The sequence below is a fragment of the Pyrgilauda ruficollis genome, unplaced genomic scaffold, assembly GCF_017590135.1.
Source record: "Pyrgilauda ruficollis isolate IOZ18807 unplaced genomic scaffold, ASM1759013v1 scaffold112, whole genome shotgun sequence".
Classification (NCBI taxonomy): Eukaryota; Metazoa; Chordata; class Aves; order Passeriformes; family Passeridae; genus Pyrgilauda; species Pyrgilauda ruficollis.
In genome coordinates this window covers 1,475,225-1,502,312 of record NW_024509433.1, presented here as the reverse complement: position 1 = coordinate 1,502,312, position 27,088 = coordinate 1,475,225, and the positions used below count along the sequence as shown (strand labels likewise).

Sequence of the window (27,088 nt, the reverse complement as noted above, 5' to 3'; positions counted from 1 at the left end):
AATTTATTACTAATTTGCCTGTGTAATATAACATATCAACATGGTTAAGATACACATCAAAATGACAAAAATAAAAAGAGAATCAAAACTTTTATGCAAAAATGAGACTTCCAGAATCTCAGCTACTCTATTGATATCTCCTGTTCAATGCACACATTTAGAACTTTTCTATATATCAAACTCCTTCTGGGCTTTGAAGCAAATGGAGCTGATTATTACTGTCTGTCACTTTCCCATTCCATCATTTACGTTATTGACTGTACTGTCCATACTTCCAAAAAAGGTCAGACAGAAAATCTTTCTCTGTTAATAAAAATATTCTTTTATTTTTTCTTTTTACTTTTTTTAAAAAAAATTTTTTTAATTGTTGTTGTTTTTAAAATATTTCCGGTAAGAATGGGTAATAGAGATAAAAAAACCCTCATGGTTGTCTGGTTTTTGATTTAGTGAGGTATTGTTTTGATATTTTTTTGTTTTGTTTTTTTCTTTTAAATGACATATGAAAAAATGTGTTTTAAGAGAATCACTACCTATTTTTTCAGCTTAAAAATGGCCTGGTCCTTTTTTTTTTCTTTCTCTCCAAAAACTATCATTGTATTTTTTTTCTGTACTATACAAAATCCCTCTCTTTCTTCCTGTGCAAACTTTGGACTTCTTCACAAGTCCAAAGATTTAAAGGTTAGTTTCCACTATAAAATTTCCAACAGTAATATTTCAGTCATTTAAATGAATATCCTTCCTTCCTGCTCCCCACCTTCTGCCAATTTAGGGGTTCCATTTTTTTTATAATAATCAGAACAGAGAAATTTTGTTTAAAGGAAGTGCAAGAATTTCTTAATACTTGAAATAGTGGAATTACCAATTCAAAGAAACAAAATTAATTTAATTTCCTCAAGGCATCATCCACAGCTGACTGAATTAACATAGTGTATCATTAATTTTAGAGAATTTTATATGAACCATCAGATTAGTGATTCTACAACACAATCACAAGTCTCTATGGTTTCAAAAGTCAATGGAAATGCTCAAATCTGAGCATTACAGTAGATTCATCATAATAGATCACAAAGGGTTCAGCAGCAATTTTGTAAACATTTTTTTAACCTTCTCAAATAGAGCAAAATATTATAACATTAAGATAGTAAAAGTAATGTTCTAAGAAATTCCAAAATAAAATCGCATTAATGAGTGCCAACTAGAATTTAGGATTCTGTTGTAACTTACAAGTGTTTTGACAATGCTATATCACTTATTCTTCAATTGCAGCTTCTTATTATATTTGTACAAAACACAGAAATATTTTTACATCACATTTTCTGAAGAAGTGTTTCAGTGAGAGGTTTTACAGAATACTATCACTAGATTTTGTGTAATTTTTTTTCCAGTCTAGTTATACATAACATCGGAAGGAGCAACTAATCTATGAGTTAAAAAGTCTAAAATACATTATAAAAAGGTTTTCTATGCATAATGATGATAAAATATTAGTGACTTAGAATGTATATATCACCTATTAACTACATGCACCCAAAAAATACCAGTTTTTTTTTTTTTTTTTGAAACAATGATTTATTAAAACTTAAGTGTATAAAAAAAAAAAATCTAGATAATTGGGGGAAGTTGTAGTGGAAAAAACTCCCAACAACCCAAAACTCCAAACCCAGCAATTTCCCAAATTGCTCTAACCTAATTACAGGGCTTGAGAGCTTAACGGGGGGCATAAGCTAGTGTTTCCTGAACTGTACTGTGTGTTTCTTTATAAAGCTGCATAGGAAATGCTTTAGGAAATGTAATTTGTTTCTGAAGTGAAGCAGCACAGGAGTTCGAGTGTGTCTGCACTCGAGCTAATGAGAACAACAACGTTAACTGGAAGAGAAGGACTCAGCTGGGAGAGTCTCCCCACATTTCCTACCCTGTTTTATATCCACACAAACCATTACAAATGTCATTTAGAGATCCCAGTGCTGGCTCAGTAAGATGGTCCGGGCTTGAGTGTCTGTTCAAAGAAGGGAGGTTAAGGTAAATGAGCTTGAAAAAACACCTAATTGTTGTCTTCAACTCTAAAATAAAGCAGTAGTGAGAAGACAGTCAGACTCTTCTAAGGGATGCACAATGAAGGACAAAAGGCACAAGTTGTACAGAGGAAGTGAAGAGATTTTCACTTAGAGTTTAGAGATTTTCAAAATTCAACCTGGCAAGTCCTGTAGACATCTGATCTAACTTAGAAATTAGCCTAGCTTTGAGGTCAAGGTGGATTGTATGGCCTCCACAACACCTTTCCAACCTGATTTTTTTGTGATCTGTGATGACTGAGGAGTTTACAGAGGAAATGTTTTCAAAACATTATACAGACATCAACATCTTAATGGATATACTGCTATGATGCTGTGTAAGGAGTGAAATACTAGGAACTTCAATATTTAGTTTAATTTAATTAAAGCTCTGATGTCCCATAACTGCGGAGTGTCTGAGATAAAAATACCCTCCAGAAAAGCCATTTGCTTTTTGACATATATGTATGTGTGTCTGTGTGTACACATATGGTAAAAATGCTACTTCTCTAACATTGTCAAAACTTCTTGTTTTCCATCATGAGTTTTTGGGCCAATGATGAAGAAACAGGAAGAAAAGTGACAAAATGTGTTCCTAGATTGTCATTCCTCAGACAAGCAATGCTCAAGCAGGCTGTAAGAACATAAGGACTGAGAGCAGCCTACGCTACCACTGTCACTAGAATCACTTTTACTGCCTGAAGAAATATCTGAAGGCATTACAATAAAATTCTGTATACTACATTGTGTCTGATCAAATGGCCTAAGCACAAACTCACTTATTCCATTCCGTTCTTCCTAGAAGATCATGATATTGCTGCTGTTCTTTATAACTTAGGAATCATAAAAGGAGCATCAATATAATGTAAGTAATTAACCCAGACAGTAAAATTTCTAAAAGACAGTAATTGCTTCTAATGTCAACTCAGACAAGAAGCACAATTTTATTTCACTGTTGACCTCTTACATTGCATATATACAGCAAAAACACAGCTATGAAGAAAGTCACAGAAAATGTATTCCAGAAACAAATGAAGTAAATATTATCTCCAAACTACTTTATGACTTCCTGAGTCTTATGTCATTGTGTTTTAATAATGCTATACAGCAGCCCAAAATAAAGACTCAGTCTTGATATAATTTTCCCTACATTAAACTTAAATTTTAGGTGGGTAACTCTCCTTCTGATTCTCTCCATCCATCACCCTTCCTGACTATCTTTTCACCTCTGGCAACTGCTGACTGTCTAAATCAAGGAGTTATCCAGACTTAGAGAAATCAAACCTGTTAAACTTCTCATCCCACACACACACTAAAGAAATCCTCAGCATATAATCCTCCTTCAGACCCTCCTCCATACTGGTTATTAAATTTCAAACCCTGCCTTCACTCTCAGTTGATGGCTTGGCCATGATGCCCCAGGGAAAAGGCTTGCCAGGCAGTGTAAGAGCACCAGCACACTTGCTGCTTGAGCTGGATTTGGCACCAGAAAACAGCTTGCAAAGTGAGTAAGGTGAGATAATCAAAGCTGTATTTTGATAGGAACCACTTAGATTGGATGAGAGAGAGAGTGTGTGAGAAAGACCAGCTGGGAAACAGAAGTAGGGTTTAGCAAGGAGATTAGAGAGAAGATATGGACAGATGGGGAATGTGAACAGAAATTGAACTAAGACCCGAATTCATGATGTACAAAATGCATGAAGTTCTGAAGGAGAGCCAAAAGGCAGACTTCCTCTGCAGTCTCACACCAAGGGAGAAATTTCAGGCTCTGCATCAAAATTTCACGATGTCTAAGCCATATCTTGTGACAGACTTACCCCTGTATTTGGAGTTTCTAAAGAGATGACTTAGGCAGCACAGCACTAACCAACCTGGCTACTGTTAATTCCTCTCTCATATCTTCATTTTAAATGCGGGGACTGCAAGCACTTACAATGCCATTATGGATTCCACTCCCTGAGCTGAACATTGCAGCAGGTAAATCCCTTTTTTTTACCAGAGTTCAGCTACTTCTTGGTAAAAAAATTGAAAGTTATTTTGTGAAATTGAACTGAGAAGATAAGCACAAATGAAAAATTTGCTGTCCCCAAGTGAGCTTTGAGAACTGTTGACAGGAAACTTCTTAAATTCTGAATGGGCATCAGCAGAGTCAACATTGTCCTGTAAATAAGAAGTTTGTCTGCACTATGATGCCCATCTATCAGCAGCCATTCATCTTAAAAGCATGCTGAAGAGACCAGAAAATAGTGGAAAAACTAATTATAATGACGTTTCAGTGGATTAAATAAAAGTAATTTTAAATTAATATTTTTAAATATTTTTGTTTAATTGAGCTTTAGCACCTAGAAAACAATCTATAAACTTAACTTTAACTGAATCATTACTTTTTCTGTGCAGAATTGGTAAAAGGTAACCAGTACATAATTAAGAAATTCACTGTGTTGAGAGAAAAAACAGGAAATAAAAACCCAGAAGAATCAGAAGACAGGGTGACCATGGGATCAAAAGTAGTCTCAATCATCTAGAACCTTATTGTAGTCATTTGAGAAATGAGTGGGACTAATCTTATTCTAAAGTAAAACCATAAAATAAGTGGATTAACTACTATTCCCTTGGAATACTTCTGCCTGCAGATTATAAGAGGAATATACAGTGACCAGATCAGGTGGGATTTTTTTCACCACCAATATCTAATGTTAAACATGTTATTTCCAATCCTTCATACCTTAGGCTATGTTGTGTCAGCCAAGGAAGACAAGAGACTTCCAGGCTTCAGAAGAGAAATGGATGGAGAAAAGTGAAATAGGGAGTAAATGCCACTTCAGATAAGGGGTGGAGGGAACAAAACAGGGGACATTTAGGCTATTTGATTATGCCTGTCTCAGCTCCCCATCTTTTAAATGAATACTGCATCACTGCAGTCACCCATATTATAGACAGGGCCATATATACCTGAGTGGTTTGTTTACTCAGCACTCTGTGGCAAATGCAGTATTGATACAAATTAACAGCAAAGATGTGTCAGAAGAGCCATAAATACTGAAGAAAGTTGTATTTAATTTTAGAATTTAATTTTTAAACATAATTTTATTACTCATAGCGCTCAAGATATTCTTGGCTTGGAAAGGAAATCAGTCATGTAAGTTATCTAACCCTTTATGGTACTCCCAATATTCAGATGTAACACAGTTTCACTAAAATATATCAGTTCTAAGGCATCTGTGCTATTGCAGTTATAAAGTTCATATCTACTAAATTTCCCAGGCCACAGATTGAGATAATCCATCCTGTATCTCTATTGGATGTAAAGAATGATTAATATTTGTCCTATTTAAAATAATGTTTAACACAGTGAAAGACTTATCTTGTCCAGCTTTGGTCTTCTTTCTAGATCAACACAGCCAGATCCTTCAGACAGCTAACCAACATTGTCTAAATCTTTTATCCTTTCTGTTATGCTCAACTTTGAAACATCTCGTCCTCTAACTCTTCAGTGGTGCTCAGCTAAACTGCATTTAGTGTTAAAGCTGAAGTCTCACCAGCCACTGAGCAGGGCAGAATAACTGCAAGACATCTTCTACACAGGCACCGCTTGTCAATATTTCCCAGAACACCACTACCTTTCCTGCAAGCACTTGATATTTTTAAGTCATATTACGTCTGAACATTTACTGCTACACTGGACCATTTTCACTTCTGCTATTGTCTAATCAGCAATATTCCAATATTGTTTTGTTTTCTTTTTTTTTCGTCTTTACCTGTAGTGTCTGTATCATTATTGATATTTTGGAACACTGCTCTGAATTGCAATTCTGCTTTCCAAAGTAATTGTATTTCCTGTATCAATCTAAAAATGCTATGAGTCATTTCTTCATACTTTAAATTGCAAATTGAATTATTAAAGAGTAAACCCTAGGACAAGTCCCTGTTTGATACACTTGAAACTGCTTTCCTGTTTGACAGTGACCATATTGACCTAAGATATTCGCTTCCAGCTGGCAGATAGAAAGAAAACTTCCATTTAGAAATCATCATTGAAAAAGAATTAGCTTAGCAATAACGTTGTGTTGGAGTAAGAATGTAAAGAAGTGCAGCAGAAGGAACTATTTTTCCTAATATTTAATAATGAAATTTGATCTTGCAGCAATTATATGCAAAACTATGCATCTATCTTAAAATTATTTTTAAGAAAATAATTTTATGAAATCACTGTCTCAGAAAAGCACTGCCTGATTAGAAGGATTTTGAGCCTCAGAACAAAAGTAAAGTTCGAACTAACATAGGCAAGCCTTATTAATTTAAAAACTAAGAAACAAGCAAACAAACAGTTAGATGCTATTAGCACCCATTGCATTTTGAAACACTGACAGCACAAGAGGATCTGGTCTAGCCAGTATTTCTACAGATAAATAGCAAAGCTTCAGAGATCTGGTATGAATTTATGAAGCTAATAATGCTGTGAAGAGTATTACAAACACAAACAGATCTAGCTCAAAGATTACTGGGCTACCTTCATGTCATCCTTTTGTAATTTTTATTTTTTGGGGTGATTATATAGGGTATATCTAGCTCAGCAAATATTTTTCATATTTTTCCTAAGGGAATAATATAGAGTTTTGAAATTTTTAGTATCTCATATGCTAAAAATAAGTTAGGAATTACTATAAGCAAATTTGTCTTCTTCAGGAGAAACTCAGTAAGAAGCTCTGTCCTAACTGCAACTCAAGCAGGCTCAAATCTCAGCAGGGAAAACCAGTCCAAACCCATGACTGGCTCCTTTTGGACAAAAATGCAGTACAGCAGATAATTTACATCAGCTAATTTGATCTACTGTTCAGCTTCTAGTGCACCAAACAACTTGCTAATAAAGAGAGATAGCACTTTCTTTCTAACAAAGATTTTATAGACATTGTTATTTGCTCCTTTTGGAGAATGTACCTTTATTTTATCAGTATAGTTTTCAGAGCTTCAGTCAAAGATGCTCATAAAACTGTAGACAGAATAAAATGCAGGAAGCCAGAATTATCAGGAGAGCATGTGAAAGAAATCCTCTTTTTTATTCCAGTCAGACAATTCCACTGGTAGAACTTTTACCCTCCTATTCATGGTAACTGCAGTAATCTGTGACTTGAGAGGAGAGGAAGATCTGAAGCAAAACAGAGGTGAAGTAGTCCAAAATTTGCTCATGGGCTTGTGCCCCTGTCTTTATTCTGAGCCTGCCTGGTTTCATTGTATAAATTTATATCCAGTATTTATTACTTTAAAACAAGGAACATGATATTTGCCTACTTCCACACCAAATATTCCAAGCAGATAAGACAGATAACCACGGTAACCAAGTCAACCAGAAATTAACACAAAGATTCTATTGTACCTCTGTTTTTCTTTGTCTTTCTGGAAGAGAAAAGAATGAGGGATGAGAATTGTGGCCAGGAATGGTTTTCTTAATGTCTGTATAAGAGCTGGCATGAGAGAAAAATGGATGAGCTGAAAGCAGGTGAGAAAAGGCCCAAGTGACATAAAACCAAGGCTCTTTGTCAACTTTGCCATAAATCTCATGCTTTATAAAAGATTGTTAAGGAAAAAGAGTGAACACTATAATGATTTTCTATTATGCATGAATGTCCCTTGGTTGAATAGAGAAGGTGTGAAACCAATGAATACAAAAGTATCAGGCAGAAAAGACTGACCCAGTTAAATGTGCTTTAGAAAATAATGTTAATATGACATGTTGCCTAAATGTGGGATATTCTGTCTCTTTGGAAGACCTGACAGATGGAAAAAAGATGCTTCACTTCAGCCACAAAAATGTTATTCCAAAGGATATATATATATAGGAAGTACTTCACAGGAAACAGTAGCTTGAAATGTTAATAGGACTCTAAATTGTAAATAATTCAGACCATTGGTGGAAAAAAATAATCTTGCTAAAACCACATGGTTAATGGAAAAGCTAGATGGGTCCTATTTTATTTTTTACATAAGGATAAGATTGTTGAGAATTGTTTCTAAAAGTGACAGAGACTGTCTTTGTAACTCAGTTCCCAATGAATTTGTTTGAAGCACACAAAGAAAGCATGTGACAATATTAAAGCACAAAAGAAAATTGGTGGGGAACATCTACACCTTCTCTGGATTGCTGGCCTGAATTCAGTCTCAAGACAAGGCTTCCCATCCATAAGCAATGCATCAGCATTCAGGTCTAAGTGTAGGGCCTTAAGACCTCAGTTGCTTCCAGGCATTCCTGCATGTTCAGTTCACAAACTGCATGAAAGCCATATGAATTATGCAAATCCAACTTCTCCCAGATCATTCTTTAGGACTGGTTTATGCATACTCAAAATGAAGGACCAGTTGCCACCAGTGTCTGGAGAATTTTCATTAAACCACAACTCAGCGATGTCACTTAGAAGCAAAGCAAAAAACTAAAATTTAAAATAAAGGATTTAAAAATTTAGATACTACCAAAGATGGTTCCTCACTCAACACCCATCTGTACTGAAACACGAATAGCAGCTGTTTCTGCAAAAGGTAATTATTCCTTTATATGGAAGTACAGATTTTGCAGAAATCAAAATGTTATTCCCTTTTTCTGGGCTGAATCATAGAACTAAAATGGAAAATTAAAGGCATTGGATTAAGCTTTTTGCAGTACAATGATGTACACCTATGTCTCAGACCAAAAATCACTCCTGAATATTTTAGAGTTAGTAAAAGAAACAGAACAAAGTACCAACCCCTGCTAGCTGGAATAAAGCACAGATAACAAGAAACCAAGGGAAACACCTATGTCTTGTGCAGTAGAAGAACTATGTTACCTGACATTCTGGTATGACATTAAGAAATGAACCTACTCCCTGCTTCTGAGGAACCTAAGCAAACAGAAATATCCACCTTCAAACAGGGTAATTATTCCTACCTTTTTCTCTCTATTCATTATACATGGAGAATGAGAACTACAAGTCTGGAGATCAGTTTAGTCCTGAATAAACAAGGAAAACATCATGGATGTGATAGATGGAAGGTCTTAATTCTACTAGAAATGACTACCTTGTTTTCCCTTTTCAGTGCTCAGGTGTACAGCATGTCTGACACTGCAAAGGTCAGTTGTGGATGCCCCATCTCCCTGGAAATATTTAAGGTGGGATGGAGATTGGAGCAACCTGATGTAGTGAAAGGTGTAGGTGTCCCTGGTGGCAGGGAAAGTTGGAACTAGATGAATTTTGAAGTCCCTTCCAACTCACACCATTCTGTGATTCTGAGAAATCATGAAGTTTTAACCTTCTAGTTTTAAAGTTGAAAACCTTAGAATACCACAGAAAATGATACACATCAACGTGTTAATAAAGCCATCTAAAATAAAATCCATTCCTAAAATCAGTATAATTCTGCTCTTAACATAGCAATAGAAGAAATCTTGCATTTCTTATGTAAATAAAGACACATTTTGGGGGAATTTTGCTTGAAATAATTTCTTTTTTTTTTTTTAACTACATTATGACTTGATTTATTTTTGCCTTACAAGTATGGTAAATCACACCAGATAAAAATGTCAAGAAAAGTCTCTCATAATAAACATATTGATAGGATTTACTCTAAGTGTTAAAGCTTAAATGTACAGTTTCTACCCTAAAGCTGACAGGCTGTTGACAGATGTGTCTTTGCATTAGTTTCACAAATACAAACACTTCTGCTGAGTCTGTGCATTGCTTAGATGTTTTATGTGTGTGACAGGTCATGTGCAAGAGCTTCTGCAATTTGCCTCATTTTAGCTGAACAGACATTTTGCATCCAAAGGCAAAAGGAAGACAACTCCCATCTTTGATTACACATATGCAATCTGTACAAGTGCCAAAGATGACTGTGACTGGCAAGTGACTTGATTCTGTAGCACACTGGTGTAAAGCTCTTTCTTAATTATGTTAGGTACTCACAATTTTTTTGTTGCTGCTGAATGGATGAATTGCAATCTTCACTTCCAGACTCTATTGGCAGCTCCTGGTGCTCTCATGGAATCCATTCCTATGGCTATTCACTCTATTGAACCCTGCCATGCTGGACTATCCAACAGTTTAATAAAATAACTGCTGGGGAGCTCACTGCCACAGGGAGCGCAAGAGACACAAAGCTCACAAAACAGCAAAACTGGGTATCTTTGCAAAACGTCCATTCCAATGGGTGGCTTTCACAACTTTTTGTGGTGCTGACAAGATACAATTCCTAATTTTTTCTTGACTCAGCTGTGCTTGATTGCTAATATATATCACTACTGGACAGCACAGAAGAACTACAAAAGGGGACAGAGTGGCAAGCAATATTTTTTGTTTGGATGAATAGGAAGGCATCATCTATATTCTTTCTAGTGTTGACATAGAGACAATGACTATAACAGACAAGCAAGTGGAATTGTAACATAACCACACAGCTTGTTGTCGAAAAATTAAACGTGCCACTACTGAAAATAATGTTACCTGGATTTTTTAATTATGTGATTAGCTAGCAGGTTACTTTTCAGTCTTTCACTTATACTAGATAAAATATTCTAATAATTTTCTTTACAAGCTGCATTAAAGAAGAAAGTCATATTTAAAGCAACAGTTCTAAGACATATTTAATCATTGTAGTCAGAGTCTCCATAAAAACTTTCCCTGAAATGCTGACAAAAAACCATTTGCCATTGGAAGAACTGCATGACTGATGAAAGGGTATTGTCTGAAGGACAGGCAATCATTTAATTGTAAATCAAAAGAGATCAGTTTTATTCTTTTTTAGTCTCACTAATTGTGTAAGGATCAACCTTTTTGCTCAATTGTCATGAAAAAACTGCCTGTGAATCATCTACATGAATACATGAACACCTTTTTCACCTGCAATGTTTATGAATGCAGACAAAGACATAACCCTGATTCATGAACTATTAAAAAAGTGATAGGATATTCATCCATGCAAAAAATATTCATATACACATTCAATTTCCTTAAGGTAGTGAAAGATCAATCTTTCATTTCCATTGTATTCTTTTATGTTCAGCTCTAGTAAATTCACTTTTTCAGAGTGAGCTGTTTTGTAAGTTTTTCTGTACTGAACTTCACTCTTTTGAATGACATAACTGTCCACTCCTATCTTTCCTTTTTTATCTAGGAAATTAGGAACTCTGTGTCAGGAGGCACAAAAGCCTACACAGAGAATTAACAAAGACCTTAGCTGTTGTGGGCACTGTACATAAAAGGAATGAATAAAAAACTGTCCCAGTGCCAAAAATATTTCAAAGTTAAGGCAGCATCTTACTTCCACACTTAGAAGGATAAGCCAAAAGTCCTATATTTAAACTTAAGTATAACAACACCATGTGGCTCTAACAACAAAGGTGTACAGTTGAAAAAATGTCAACAAGTTTTACACTTTGCCAACAATAACACTGTGTGTGTGCTTTCACAGAACTTTTGAATGTGATAAAATGTATGAAAGAAATTACTGTCCAGTCTTTTCTGTGCTTCAAGATGATACAGCCCTAAACCCATGGTATAAACAAATGGACATGCTGGAGGGAATACTGTGAGTCTTGTGGAAACTAGATAATTTAGATTTTGTACTGTAGAACTCTTCTTCATAACATAACTGGACTGAATAATTGATAACTGAAACTGATATAGAAACTGCAAAAGCAATTTATGCCCTGATGAAGTCAGTTGATTACATTCTTCAAGGATCACTGTAAATATTTTCTTTCTTGTTGGCCATGTGCCTTTTCTTCCTTTGACCTTTATGCACCTCACTTCAGCATAAGCTAAGTGGACCTCAGACACATTATGAACAAAACTCCATCAGAGAGCAACAAGCTTAATGCTTAACATAGCATCAAAGCTGAAGTCAACCATGATGGTAATGGGAAGTTTACAAAGCAGCTTCCTCACCCTCTACTGCATGGCCACTTTATATTCATGGAAGTTTTTTTAATTTCCTTGTGCTTGTCTACTTGCACCCTACCTTCCATAAAAATGTCCAACTCCTTTATTTAGGCTGCAACTACTTTGAGACATGGGCTATTTGCTGTCTGATAGCTGCACACTAGTGAAAACCATATAGCTCATTGCTGTATGGGTTCATGTTGGTACAAAAAGAAACAATGGTGTACAAGCTCTTTGTTTTCATGTCTCATTAAAAAATAATGTATGTGTTCAAACTCTACTGCAAAGACCTTTAAACAATGAGTTATTTATAGAATTCATCGTCCATCATAGAAGGATACAATTTATATCAAATATATATGTCTATCTGTGAAATAAATGAACTGAATAATTTGTTCTCAGAAATAGTTTTACTGTACTTTTACAATTATAATATTTTACAGTATTATACCTACTCTCCAATATTAAGTAGGACCCAACAATTTCTTACAATCCATGAGCAATGTTCTTCAAGATGCTGTTCCAAATCCTCTACATAAACTTTAGTGCTCATGCTAGTTTCTCCCACTTTGCTTTTTGTTCATTAGCAAATGATGTTTATACGGAGTGCCAATGCCATAACTATGGCTTATCCTTCAAACTTCCAAGTACTGTTTTCGAAGCAGTAACAGAATGGGAAGCATTTAATACTGCACAAATGCGTGAAGCTGCAGGAACTCTTTACTTTGGGAGCCTTGGAGGGTATAACCTGATAATGCTGCATTTGAAAGCCACCACAAATTACCAAACAGAGAGATCAAACCCTCTTTATCCTATCCAGTCAGTACTAATCACTGGCATTTACAGATAACTGAACATAAAAGATAAATATTGCTGAATGGCAACTCTTCCAGAGTTCTGAAAAGATACTGACGCATCAACTGACAGAAGGGAATGGTCTCAGATAAAAGGACAGCCAAGAACATATTATATTATAAAGGTACCTTTTTTTTTTTGCCAAGAATTATTCCTCTTGTTCATAAATATCAATTGGATACCCAAATATGAAATCTTACTTCTCAAGGAAAAGAAATACTGCAGAAATGAAAATTTTGATTCTACTGATGTCAGCCTCCTCTGACCTCTATAAAAAACAGCCCTCAAAACTTGCATAACTTCCTGATAATCCTCCTTATCCAAAACAAACAAACTAAAAATGGATTTTTGATATGAGACCTTTTAGTCTGGGAAAGATAAAATATGTACACACTGGGAGAGAAGATTATCCACAGAATCACACATGGTTAAGAAACCTCATGAGGGTCAAAAGGACAACTAACTAAGGCAATTATAAATCTGGTGTTATCTGCCTCTCAAAAGGCACATGCAGTAATTTCAAGGTAAATGCACTACAGACTGTGCTACAGTAACTGGATGTTGTATGATTAGAAAAGAAATGCTTTCAATTTTCTGAAGCATTGTCAGTAACCCCTACACTGGCAATGAATTGCCATATAAAACACAAAATGCCATCCAAATTCTGAAAATGAACTTCTTGTGTTACTTCCTGAATATTAGTAATATGTGCTTCTTTGTTTCCTGGCAATGCAGTGAATGAACTAACCATTGCTTTAGACAGCAGATATTCCTCTAGACTTTTCAGAATTGTGTGCAAAAAGACTACATACACATGTGTTGGAAATGAGTGTGTCTGTCCTCATGCTGTACTGATAGCTGTAGAATTGCATATTATAAAAAAAAAAAAAAAAAAAAAAAAAAAAAAAAAAAAGCAAGCAAATACTTCTTACCATAAAACCCTCAGTGTACTGAAACTGAGCTCTGGAACTGTCTTCTGCTGTGGGACTCAGGGGCTTAGGATCAGACATAGAGCGTTGCATCATCTTTGCTGTCTTTGGGCTTGATGGAGGAACCTTGGCCATGTCAGCATGCAGCATCTTCTGAGGGCTGATGTCATCAGTCATGGGTTTTTCATAAGGTACAAATGCTGACTCTATAACTTTGCTTGGTGAAACGGGTGAAATGGGTGAATAGAGAACTTTGGGAGATTTGGGAGGGGAAGGGACTACCTGCAATGTGGAATCTGGACGAAGGTGGGATGTGTATCCTATCTCTAATGGTGTTGGACGTTTTTTATCTTTCTGAGGAGATGAAGCTGAAAGATACTGGGGACTTTGAGTGTCTGATGCTGTCTCTGTTTGACATCCCAGACTTTCTCCTTTATATGTCTTTTCTGGAGCTGAAATATGCTTTATGATTTCAACCTTAGCATCCCATCGGGCCCTGATTGAAGGTGTTCTTATTGTTCCTACAGGTTCTGTTTGTACAGAAATCTCTGCCACTGTCTGAACTGCAATACTAGATACCTTGGAGAATGGTTTGGCTTTGTCTGCCTCAGTGGTGCTCTCACTGTATTTCCCTACACGAGTTTTCCTTCTGGATCTGCTGGAAAGATCCCATTCATCTTGATCTTCATCATCCGTCTGAACACTTGTATCAACACTCTTCTTAGTTCTCCGTCTCCTGTTGGTGTAACCTCTTTCTGCTCCATCTTCATCATCAGTTTGCACTCCACTGTCCACTATTTTTTTGAAACACCGGGGCTCTTCTTCCAAGGTCTCCTCAAACTCCTCATAGGGACCACGTAATTTTGGCATAGAACTTCGCTTTTTCAATTGCTTCTCCTCTCTAACATCAATATCCTTAAGAGACATTTCAGAAACTGAGCTCAGGATACCAGACCTGGGTATGTATTGGGTAATGCCATCAGACTGAACTGTATACCATGCTTGACTTTGTGGAATTTCAATACCCAGCACTCCTGAAGCTGAAGTGGTTGTGTCATCAGTAGGCCAAAATTGGCCATTTTCTGTGCTTGCATACTGTCCTTCCAAAAGTGTTTGATCAGTGGTAGTTTGTGGTGACCCGGTTCCTGAAGGGTCATAACCATACTGGTATATTTGACGAAGTTTTTGCTCCTCTAACTGCTGGTGGAGCTGTTGTTGAAGTTGTTGGAATTGTTCAAGCTGCAACTGCTGCTGGGCTAATGTCTCTTGTCTCATCATAAACTGAGCTTGTCGTTCCTCCTCCTGTTGGAATAAGAGATGATGTTTCATGGATTGCAACTCCTCAAGCTTTTTTTGCACCATAAACTTTTCCTGTTCCCTGAATCTTTGAATTTCTTGACGTTCCCATTCCAACTCTTCTGCAAAGCGCTGCTGCTTAATTTTCTCAAGCTCAAGAAGTTCCCGCTCCAAATCAAGCTGCTGCTGTTTGCCTTCTTCAGGGGCAATGAGAAGGGCAACCTCATCATCAATTACATCTGTATAAGCTTCAGATGCTGTCGTTAAAGCAGGTATCAAGCTGGTTGGCTCAGTGGTAATAGTTTCTACAGAATGAGGTGGTAACCCCGTCTCCATACCAATGGCAGTAATTGTTTTATCTTTTTCAGCTGCCACAGTTGTCAAGAAACTATATGATCTTGGGAGTGGTTGAGTCTGTTGCAAAGTTGATAAAGAGGGCACTGAGTCAACTGTTTGGAGAGTAGGTAGATCTCTGACACTTGTACTGAAAATAGAACCAGGTTGTGTGGTGATGGCAAATGTGGATGGTACTGGAGTTGCTACTGAAGAATAAACAACACCGTTGGATGATCTTAAAACACTTCCAATGCCAAACTGGGAACCCACAGAGGACACTATTCTTGCTTGGGAATACTGTGGTGTACTGAGCCCGAGGCCAGAAATCTGCCGAGTCTCTGGATATGGACCTGTAGTCTTGCTTGAGTAATCCATAACCTCACCTGAAATTACAGGGCAAAGTTACAGTCCAGTCCCACAAAAGAATGCTGCTTTGCGGATTCTGAAAGTCATCCCATCTTGATGAAATAAATGGGAAGGGAAAACTGCATGCAAATCTTCAGGTTAATGATCTACTTTAGATGTGAAGGAAACAGCATTTCTGAACATGCAGGCACATGCAGGCACCTCTGTGCAAACACATACGTAAAATGAAGAAATGAAAAACACGTGTAATCCGGAATAATTTGTCACACTGTCCAAAAGAAAACAAAATAACAGAAGAAGGGGAAAAAACAATAAAAAAATTATCCTGAAATGAGGTGAGGAACATCAAAATTATATTTCAAAGAAAGATCAGCTGCTGTGTCATACTGACCTGTAGTTACTCTTCCAGAAGTAAGATCTACTGCTGTATCAGTTGCCCCAACTCGATAATCAAAGCTATTCTTGCTTCTGTATGCAAATAGTCCAGCTTCTGATAAATTTGTGTCAGACATAGATGGTTTCATACCTCCAATTCCTCGGTAACCATATGACCCTGAACGATCATACTGGTAATGGTCATCTCTGTAGCCAAAGCGATCTTCAGGAAGTGTAGTAGAAGGCTGCTGTGCTGTACAGCTCCTACCAAATGGCAATTTATAAACCATATCACAGCAGACAGCTCTTCTCCCTGCAGTCAGATCTACAGGCTTTTCATCATCTTCTATTACTGTTGTTATGATACCTGAAGCAGTTTCATCCATTGTTACTACTGTTCTGTGGGATTTCGTAGTGCTAAGGTCAACTGCTCCACTCTCTGCTGGCTCCTGAGAAGTGGAGAGATCAGTCCAACCATTTGTAACCCCAACAGGTGGTACAGTAACAGGCTTTGTAGTAGCCCATGTCACTGCCTGTGTTGAAGTACCTAGTGATAAATTTATTGGCACTTCATCTCTACCTACAGAGAAGGCCTGGCTGCCTGTTACTCTGTATGCAGGCTCAAAATGTTTTGATGTTGTTAGCTGAAGCGGCGTTGTCATCGCATGTCCCAGATCCACAAGGCTGTCTGTGCTGGTGGTGTAGCTCACAGTGGTAGTGCAAGTCATCACAGTTACTGTCTCAGTAACTGCAGGCAGAGAAGTATCAGCAACACATGCAGTGCTAAGATTTATTATGGATGGCTGGACAGTACTTACTGGCCGTCCACCTGTGTCACTTGCTGGCATTTGCCTTCTTACATCCATGGAAACAGCAGAGAGATCCATACAGCTGTCCCTCATTTCAATGTCCATCTTAGTTAAAGTGCGAAGATCGATGACATCGCCCAAAGGATGGAATCTTCCATTCTCTCTGTATCTGGGTTGGTCTACAATATGTAGTGGCTCTGGAGGTATAGTAATAGCAACACTACCTAAACCATAACCAGGTACTGGACCCTTAACCACAGACACTGTGGTCTTAGTTATGCCTGTTGTTACTATTTCTGGTTTTGAACTAGGTATTTTTTCAAAAGCTGATTGTGTTGTCACAGGAATAGCTTGCAGTGCACCAGAAATATACATACTCTGACCTGCCATACTTTGAATATCCATAGTTTTCATGGATGTAGTAAAAACTGGTTGCATAGGTTGGGGAATCTGTTCTTTAGAAGGTGCTTCTAAAGGCCAGCTGGTAACAGCCTGGCTAGTTATAGCTTCAGTGGGAGTTCCAGGCTCAGATGGCAATGTGATGACAACATAGGTTTCCTGTGAGGGTTTTGCCAACCTTGGTGAAGATTTGTTAGAGTGTGGAGACAAAGGGGAAGTGGGAGACGGTATTTTGTATTCAGCTGTGGTTACCAAATTCAGAGTCATACTTGAAGTCAATGACAAGCTTACTGGTTTGGGCTGTGTTTCTGCTGGCTTATGAACAGCTATTGGGAGTGGAGGAATTGCTGGTTTTGGAGCAATTGGAGGTTTAGTTACTTCAGGTGGCCTGTGACTGAAAACAAGCCCTGCTGGAATGGAGGATGGTTTGGGTGGTACAGGAGGTGGTGTTGGGGTATATGCTTTAGTGATAGGTACCACATGATCCTTTAATACAGCTGTCGACTCTAGTGTTGGAACACTTGCAACTGGAGGTATCACTGTGGGAGCTGTTGCTGCTGGAGCCTTAATCTGTGACTTCTTTTTGGGATAAATGGCTGGCTTGGGTAAAATAGGTGGAGGTGGTAATGGTGGTGGTGGAGGAGGTGGTGGAGGAGGAGGAGGTGGGGGTGGAGAAGGATGAGCAGGAGAATCCAATGAAGAGCTTCTAAAAAGAGAGAATACTTTGGCTGAAACAGCAGGAGCTGAGGAAGGCACGGAGACCATGCTGGTCTTACTTACAACACTGTGAGTGAGAACAGAAGATGTTTCTGACGCAAGCTCTGTAACTGGTACTGGTGCTATACATACAGGTGGTTGCTCAGATGCAGCATTAGTCAAATCAATCCTTGTCATATCAACACCCAATTCTTTGTGTGGCTCTTCATGATGAATTTTGACACTGTCAGCCTCTACTGTACTTTTAATTTTTCTAGCTGCTTCCTTCTCTGCTTTGGAGGTATCAAAGGTAATGATGTCAGCTGCATATTCCTTGGATTTTGTAACTGTAGTTGCCACCGCTAAAGGTGCAGTTTCAGGCAAACAAACTGCAGTTTGCTCCACACTCTCTGCATCTGATTCAAGAGATGGTTTTTTAGTGGCTCCGGCAATAGATTCATAAGGCATGGTCACTTCAGAGTACTCTTTTGCAGATGATAAGGGAACCTGTGTTACTATCCTGATACCTTCAGAATCTGCTGGTTTACTTACACCATCTGCTGGACCTACAAAACCTGTGGTTGCACTATCTATGGGTGAGGAACTATCTGTGGTAGAAACTGAAGATGTAGATGATGTTAAGGAAGCTGTATCAGAAGGTAAAACTGATGCAGCACCTTCCGATGTCTCAGAGTATGTCAATATTGATGTTTCATGAGAAATTATTTCTTGAATTTCTCTGGCATAATCTGTTAAGTATTCATCTTCAATTTCCTCTGCTGTAAAATGCTGTGTTATTTTAACATCTGGAATAGAAAGTGTTGTGCTACTGACAGGTGATACATCTGAGATTGCTGAAGTAGTGCTTGATGTTAAAGATGTACTATCCACTATTTCTCCACCACCAGATATCTTTGTATCAGATGTGGGAATGAAATCTGAAGCTGGTTGTGTTGGACTAGACCCTGGGGTTAACTGCATTTTCTGCCTTTTCATAAGCTCTTCATAAGCAGCTTCTGCATCTAACAAATGCTTTTCCTCAATGGTGGAAGTTACTGTGCTGTCTAATACAACTATTTCATGACTTTCTGGGATAATGTAAGAACTAGAAACTATATCTTCTTGAGGCACAATAGTATGTAAAGTCTCAACACTAAAGTAGTCTTTCTCTAGATCACTAATTTTCTGTGGTTCATCAAAGACCTGTTCTGATGCTCTTGTTTTTTTCTCTTTTCCTCTCTGTTGTATATATTCACTGCTCTCATCTTGTCTCATAACAAGACTAGTATCAATAGTTCCATTGTAAGTATCCTCTATTAAAGATTCATAAATATAATCCTCTATTAGCATTCCACCATATAAAGATTCTTTTTCAAATACTTCATCTTTTTCATTTGACATTTGAAATGATTTGGACTTATGCATCATCTCCTCATATACCTCTTCAGCACTTTTCAATGTCTTTTGACTCTCTTCTTTTGGGAGTCCAGTTGGTTGTTCATCTGTTGGTGAGTATAAAGAGACAGCAGTAGGCAATTTGTAAACTTTTTGCACTTCTATTATTTTTTCTGGGCTGATTTCAAAACCTTCAGGTTCTGACTCAATGCTGGGTGAATATTCAGAACAAGAAGATCTGTGCAGCTCTTCCATTTCTGCAGCCTGTCGTAATTCTTCTGTTGGAGATGCATCTTCAATGGGAGAAAGATTACTTGGTGGGGTCTTTGGACGTTCCCTTCGTCTCTGGGCTCTGAGTTCATCCTTGTCTTTTTTAGATTTTTTGCTAGAACTTTTTCTTTGCTGCTGTTCTAATTCACGTTGTTTCTCTTGTTCCTTTAGAAGTTCTTCCTCTTCCCGTAGTTCTTCTTCTTCTGAAGAATCTTCAATCGTGGGAAGAAGAGGACCATGTGTCCGATGCCTTGCTTTGCGCTGTTGTTTGCTCTCCCCTCCCAGTTTTTTGTGACTAGGACTACTGTCACTGTCTTCGTCAAGTGATGACACTGAAGTAGGAGATGTACCTGGTGTGAAACTAGAAGCATGTAAACTAGAAGATCCTTCTCCTCTAGATCTATCTTCTGGTGAATCTGTAAGACTCTCCATCTCTAGCTCAGGCTCTTCATCAAAATATAAAACACCTTTTTGTGGTTCAGATACTTCAGAATATTTGTTTGTTATTGTACTATTTAGTTCTATTGTTTTGAAACGTCGAAGGCCTCCTCCTCCAGATACTGCAAGTTCTTCACTGTCTTGACTTTTACTTTCCCTGTATTTTGGCTCTGGGCTTTCATCAAAAGTCTCATCATCGTCATCATGCCATGAATGTCTTCTTCCTGCATCCTCATCATAGCCTGCACTACTTTTCCGTGCCATTCTTCTGTGTTTTCCAGCTGTTCCTTTGGCTTTGCTTTTCACTTCTTCTTTCTTTTGGCTTTCAGCTGCACTGATCTCTTTGAGTTGATTTCTAATGAATTCATCATCATCAGAACCTGAAGCATCTTCATCAGCACTCATCTCTAAAATCTGTTTTCTAATGAAGTCTTCCTCATCACCTGATCCCTGGCTGTCATCTCGTTTGTACTCATCACTGCTTGAAGAACCAACACTAGTTCTTCTTTTTCTCCTTGGGACAGGTGAGTTTTCACTCTCACTGCTGTCTTCAACAGAGTCATAGCGTTGTTGCCTTCTTGCTGACATGTCATCTCCTTCATGTTCTTCTTTGTAGTCTGCCTGGGAGGAGGCAGCTCCTTTGCCCTCTTCTGCAATGGTTCCTTCACCTTCCTTAATAGCTTTTAAGTCTTCCTCATCTGGACTGTAAGATTCTGGAGTGACGGGCAAAGGCTTTGTTTTAAGTTGATCCTTTGTCTGTTCACCATATGTTTCAGAAGGCTCTTTGCTTTTTGCAGATTTTTCATCAGAAAGAGTGCTTGCCTGAGCTTCTAAAATTGAGAGTACAGTACTTTCCAATTTAGCTAGATCTGAGGGGCTTGGTGGACTTTCTTGTGAAATAGTGTCTTTTTTACTAGTTTCTTTGAGTAAATCCTTTTCATCAGTGGGGATATGACTTGGAATTTCACCAAGTGAACTTGATATCCCATCAGAAGAATACCCGGTGTCACTCAGACCTTGTGGACTTTTCTGTTGCTGAGAGCTTGATGTGTCTGATTTGTCATCCTCCTTTTCCTAAAAAAATAAATACATAACGCGTGTGTATATACTTATATATAAATTCTTAATGTCTCCTGCTAATTAAAATGTGATTTTTTTTAATCCAAAGGATGAGTTCATGCCTCAGATGAAGACTGAACACTAATTTTCCTATTCAAAGCTATTAGAATAATACAAAAAAGTTCCTCGAATTTTGATTTTTTGCATTGACTGTAACTATGCTTTGCATGGCTGTCCACACTGGCAACTGATTTTATTAGTTTCAAGATGAATTTCTATTTTTCAATATAAAATTAAATTGTTTTAAGAACACTTAGGAATGATAACCTGCCATTTGATCACACTTGCATGGGACAAGTTGCCCAGGGGTTTATTTATTTGAAGATTTTATTTACTATGTTTCAAAGCTGTCTACATGGTTTTTGATACAAACTAATATAGCTTGAAAAATGTCTGCAGAATTTCTGGAGTCTGCTACTTTCTTTGCCCATTCAACATTTTATAATTGTCTAGAAATATGTCAGTCTTAAACTTTGCCCTCATCGTTTAATTTTGTTGGTTGAAATATTACACATTTCAAATTGCAACAGAATACACAGAGCACTGAAGCATGATTTAATGACATTTGGAATGTCCCCACACATTAGAATGTCTCCTACATCTGGGCACTGGACAAATATTTTTTGAGTACCTCACAAAAAAGAAGTTTTGTGGTAAATTGGTAGCGCAGAGTAAGCTGCTGTTGGGGCAGTGTAGTTGCAGGGAGGAAAACACCATGGTCAGCCATTGGTTAAAGGAAGCAAACACGGCAGGCATTCCTGACTGAGCATCAGAACCAATGTTTTCCTTCTCATCCCTACTGAAACATCCTTAGTCATTCCAGATTCTTCTACTTCATTCTGACTGACAAGCATCTGTATCTCTTTCTATAAATAACAAAAATACTAAAAATACCCTACAGAAAGTATTTCTGCACCAGTTTCACTCCTGCTTCTCACAGCTGTGAAATGCTCTGTACTTATGACAGTACCTCATTGTTCAGCTAAAACACAGTTCACTCTCCAAAATACAGGTCACTTTAGTTCTACTCTGGGATAACAATTTTAGGAAGTGTCCCAAAATTCACTGGGAATTTGAGAACAAGCATCCCAAAGTCTCATGATTTTAATAATATGATGTGATTTTTATTTTTGTTAGGGATCTCAATAGTAGAAGTAGGTTGTATTTACTAGTATTGCTAATCTAAGTCAGTGATTTCTGAAGTAGAGCAAACCATTTATTTAAAGGTTTAATTTATGAACTTCATTGGTAGCCTGATTATTTAAAAATTAGTTAAAAATAACTGTGGAATAAATATACTAGAAAAAATATCATGAATGTTAATTATAATTTTAAATTACATTTATGCTCAAGTTGCTGTCAACTACAAGTATTTTCAAAGTTTATTCACACTGAAGTTACATTTAGGGTAAAAATATCAAAACCCAAATATTTTTTATAGTCAGTCATATTACTTTTTATAACCAATCAGGTTTAGATTTAATTTACATTTAAGTTATGTGTTCTTGCTTTTAAGCATATCACGTTGAACAAAATCTTACATTCAAACACTAATATTTATATTAGTATTAAAGTACTTATTATTACAGTGTATACTAATTAATATTTTTAAATTAATCATCATTTACAGGAGTGATTTATTATATGGTTTGCAAAATCAGATAATAATCCGAATATAAACTACCTTTGTAGTTTATATTATCAGCATTATAACCAGTATTGCAAATTCAAATATCTGATTCACAGCAAAATCCATTGCAAATAAAAATCCAGTGTGAAAACAAACATTTCTAAGGAATTCTTGAATGATAAGGCTACAATTAATATATAAACATAGAGAAACCTGCAGTACTTACAACAACTTTGGAAAGGCATCACCATTTGAAGCCTACAGCTCACAATATTCTGAAAAATGTAGCCTTGGATATTCTCCAGCCCTTAAGGATGGGATTATGTATGGTCTTTACAAAAAGTCAGCAATGAAGCGAAATTAAAAATTTCAGGTTTTGTATATTATATTTACATTTTTGTCCCCTTTATTAAAGAAGAAAGCTCTTAAGGGAAATTTATTTTGCTATGTTTCAGAAATACACACATAATTAAAACCAAGTGATTTTTCCCTCTGTAAATAGCATGCTCCTCACTAAAACTTCACCTGTGACATTTGTTATTTTTTCATTTATGACAAGTATGTTCACACTTATGAAGACATATCCAACAAAACCCATTATGATCAATTTAGATGAGCTACTAATACTACTGAAAATGCAAACATTGCTCAAGCTCAATTTTCCCAGGAGCTGATGGACAGAATGCATCCATCTAGTGGAAGTGAACCTCTCAGATCTTGGTTTTCCAAGATGATGTGATACTGTCGCTTGCACAGCAGAGACAGAAGGCATCGACTGAACAGTTAAGCATAGAGAAAGGCAGAGAACAACTGGACATGGAACAGCTTCAGCCATTCTCCTTGAAGCTGAGTCTAATATCTAACACCTACTGTGACCAAACCAGAGGAGATGGCAGTTGCCCACCCTGGTATTGAACCTCAGTGAATGACATAAATGACTGCTTTGAATCCCAGGAAATTGAATGTGAGAAAGTCTGCTGTTGGTATAACAAGGAGAAGAAAATGATCTGCAGTAAGGACAGACTTAATTTCTCACTAGAAATAAAAAGGATGAGAAAAATCCAACTTTCTTTTTAAAAGAAAAATATTTTACCAAAATATGAATGTGTTTTCTAATTTTTTTTTTGTATCATTGCCTGCACCATGGTACATGCAAAAATTATCCTGCATATCATGTTTTGAGATCAATATACTTGTAACTACAATAAGTAATACTTACAATAAAAGTCTCTGGGCTTTTATTCCCTATTTTGTGTAGTCTGAGACTTAGGATATTGTCACTGGCTACCTCTGTTCTTAAAGGATAGATAGCTTATTTTCTGTGGTGTAGGCCATCACACCCACAAAGACAGCATCATTGTTAAACTTGCAAACATATTCTAAACAAGATTTTTAGATGAATGACAAAATATGGCCAAAACAATGTTGAAAAGGATCATATATATATATATTACACAATGCTTTGAGACTGAAAAAATGCATTTAAATAAAAACTACTTTTCCTTGTCAATTAGGAAGCACTTTGGTACTGAGCTGTATTGTCGAAGTACTGGGTTTTTCTGAATATTTCCATGGCATTTCCTCTGATTTTGTCTACTGTGTGTTTTTAATACTGGACAAATTTAGCTCTAATACAGACATTGATGAGAGAAACTACCTGAGAAATAAGGAATAAGGAGACATAAAAGCTGCAGTTTGGAAAAGATATTAAAAACAGCAAATGCAGCCTCTTTAACTAATGTTAAAAATGATCTAATTTCAACTGTATTTGTGCTATTCCAGTGGCATTTCTGTGATGCCAGAGTCAATTCATTATACAACTATTTTGTATAAGAAGTTTTAGCTGTATAAATATTATTTGTTTGTACTCTTTCTCACTTTTACTATTCTTTTTGAAAATATAAAGCTTATGGTTCAAAAAACATCTGGATTGGTACTTGTAGACATGTTTTAGTGGTGAAGGCAGTAGTGCTGACCTAAGGGTTGGGCTTCATGATCTTAGAGGTCTTTTTCAACCTTAATGATTCTATCATTCTATGAAAAAGTTCCACCAATTACCAAATCAACCCAGAAATTTATTAAAAGAAAAATACGGCTAAAAGAAAAAGAAGGCTTTTGAAAAAATTAGTTACAGCAAGATTATATTCTGTTGCAGAGGACAGAAATTTTATTTTGCAAAGGAACTCATCATTTTTAAAAGGTCAGTTTGTAGAAGAAATAAATTTACATTAAAAAAAAAAGGGTTTCACAAGGTGGAAAAGAAACATGGTTGACTAAACTCTATAATGTGCATTTCAATTTTATATTTTCAAACTGAAACATTTTACTTGTATCCAGAAAAATTGCTTACAGACAACTCTTATCCTCCTTTTTCTTTCTCTCTGGGCTGCATTTTGTGGCATGTGTTAGAATAATGATGCAAATCAACAAAATATTACTATTTACCCAGTTACTCAACTGAAGCACGTGATCATTCCTCAGTAATCATAAGAAGGTTGTAATAAGGGTATATATATATTAAATACATTTCAAATGTATGCCATATGACAACATGATAATGGGCTCATAAAGATATGCTGAACTACCTCTGTGTAAATTTCTGAGTTACAAGATGGCAATTAGCGACTGACAAACTGTATGTGTTAAACCTATAAGATTTTTAGGCATCCTTGTTAGAACAGCTAACTGCTATTGCACGTGTCAATAATCAATATTACAAGACAGTTTCTTAGGGAAAGTCAGTTTCTGTAAAACATGAGCAGTCTGTTCTTTAAAAACATTTTGAAGATATTTCAAAATATTACTGAAAAAAATGCTTCAAAGAAAAAGAAAACGATAAGGCAAAATGGCTTCACACTTACTGAGGGCAAATTTAGATTAGATATTAAAAAGGAATTCTTTATTATGAAAGTGGTGAATCACTGGCACAGGCTGCCCAGAGAAGATGTGGATGTCCCATCCAGGGAAGAGCACAAGGCCAGGCTGGATGGGGCTTTGAGCCACCAGGTCTAGTGGAAGGTGCCCATGGCAGAGAGGTTGGAATGAGATGATCTTTAAGGTCCTTTCCAATACAAACCATTCCATGATTCTATGATTTCCCATGGATTATTCTACTATTTGTACTGAACCAGAACTTTAGCCTTTTCATGGTTTCAGGGACTTACTGATGCCTATTTTTTTTTTAAGTGAAAAATAGTATAGCAAAAATTGCTTATCTACTATTGGAAAGCTAGAAGAGTTAGTAACTACCATTTTCACAGAATTGCATATAAAATGACAGTAATTTGTCAAATGCAGAAAGGTTTTCCCTTGTTCCTTTGCATCCCAAAGTAAAAATACACCTAGCTGAAATCCTCCGTAGGATTGTACCCTGAAATACACATAAATTATATTATTCAATGTGTACATGTTGCCTTTTACCTAGTGAAATGGAAGCAATGTGTGATATCTAAACTTATCACATGCTCTCTTGGGAAGAGCTGTGTCTGGCAATGTTTGATGAACAGCACAGACAACACTGAAGTACTCCAATAAAGAAAAATAAAAAATAAATCAGAGTTAATTTTACTATGTACAAGCTAGGTGAGAAACTTCCTTTATTTTTAATGATGAACAATTTGAAATAGGATATTCCCAGATCTCCTTTTTGTTTGGTCCAAAAGGTAGGATCTCTGGCTATGTTACTCTAAGCATAATTCAGGGATTCCCTCAGTACAATCATGCACCATAACTCTTGATATGATCAAGAGCAGTAAACATAACATGTGATAGGAGGTTTATTTCAGACAGGAGACTTGGTTTATAAAAATAGTATTTTCCAAAGCAAAATTTCTGAATTAGAATATTTTTCTGTCCAGATATCTTAATTATCACCAGGAAATACATAAAACAAAATCAACCAAATTCTTGACCTTTTTGACTGGGATTATTTGAAAACATAATTCTGGCAAAGGTTAAACACTTTCCCTAAGTCTACTCCTACTCTCATAATATGCTACTTTCATAACACGATAATCAGCACCTAATTTGCAGTGCTGATACAAAGCCCCCTAATTTTTAGTTTCTCAACACATTTAGTTTCTCAACACATGCTATTCTCTTCAGCTGATAAAGTGAGTCAAACATAGACCTCTAGTACATGCTATCACAAACTCACCCTTTCCTCTGACTTGAGAGCCCACAAGAGCCCTACCTGAATGTACTTGTCTGTGTGAGA

At 36.7% G+C, this 27,088-nt stretch overlaps 1 protein-coding gene across 1 annotated transcript in view; it reads right to left on the bottom strand.

The window, feature by feature from the left end:
• Positions 1-27,088, bottom strand: part of PCLO (piccolo presynaptic cytomatrix protein) — a 316,529-nt gene that overhangs the window by 149,828 nt on the left and 139,613 nt on the right. The window contains exons 5-6 of the mRNA XM_041477704.1: positions 16,133-21,197; positions 13,747-15,758 (exon numbers count right to left, since the gene is read on the bottom strand). Coding sequence (XP_041333638.1) covers positions 13,747-15,758; positions 16,133-21,197 — 7,077 coding nt within the window. The remainder of the gene's footprint in view (positions 1-13,746; positions 15,759-16,132; positions 21,198-27,088) is intronic.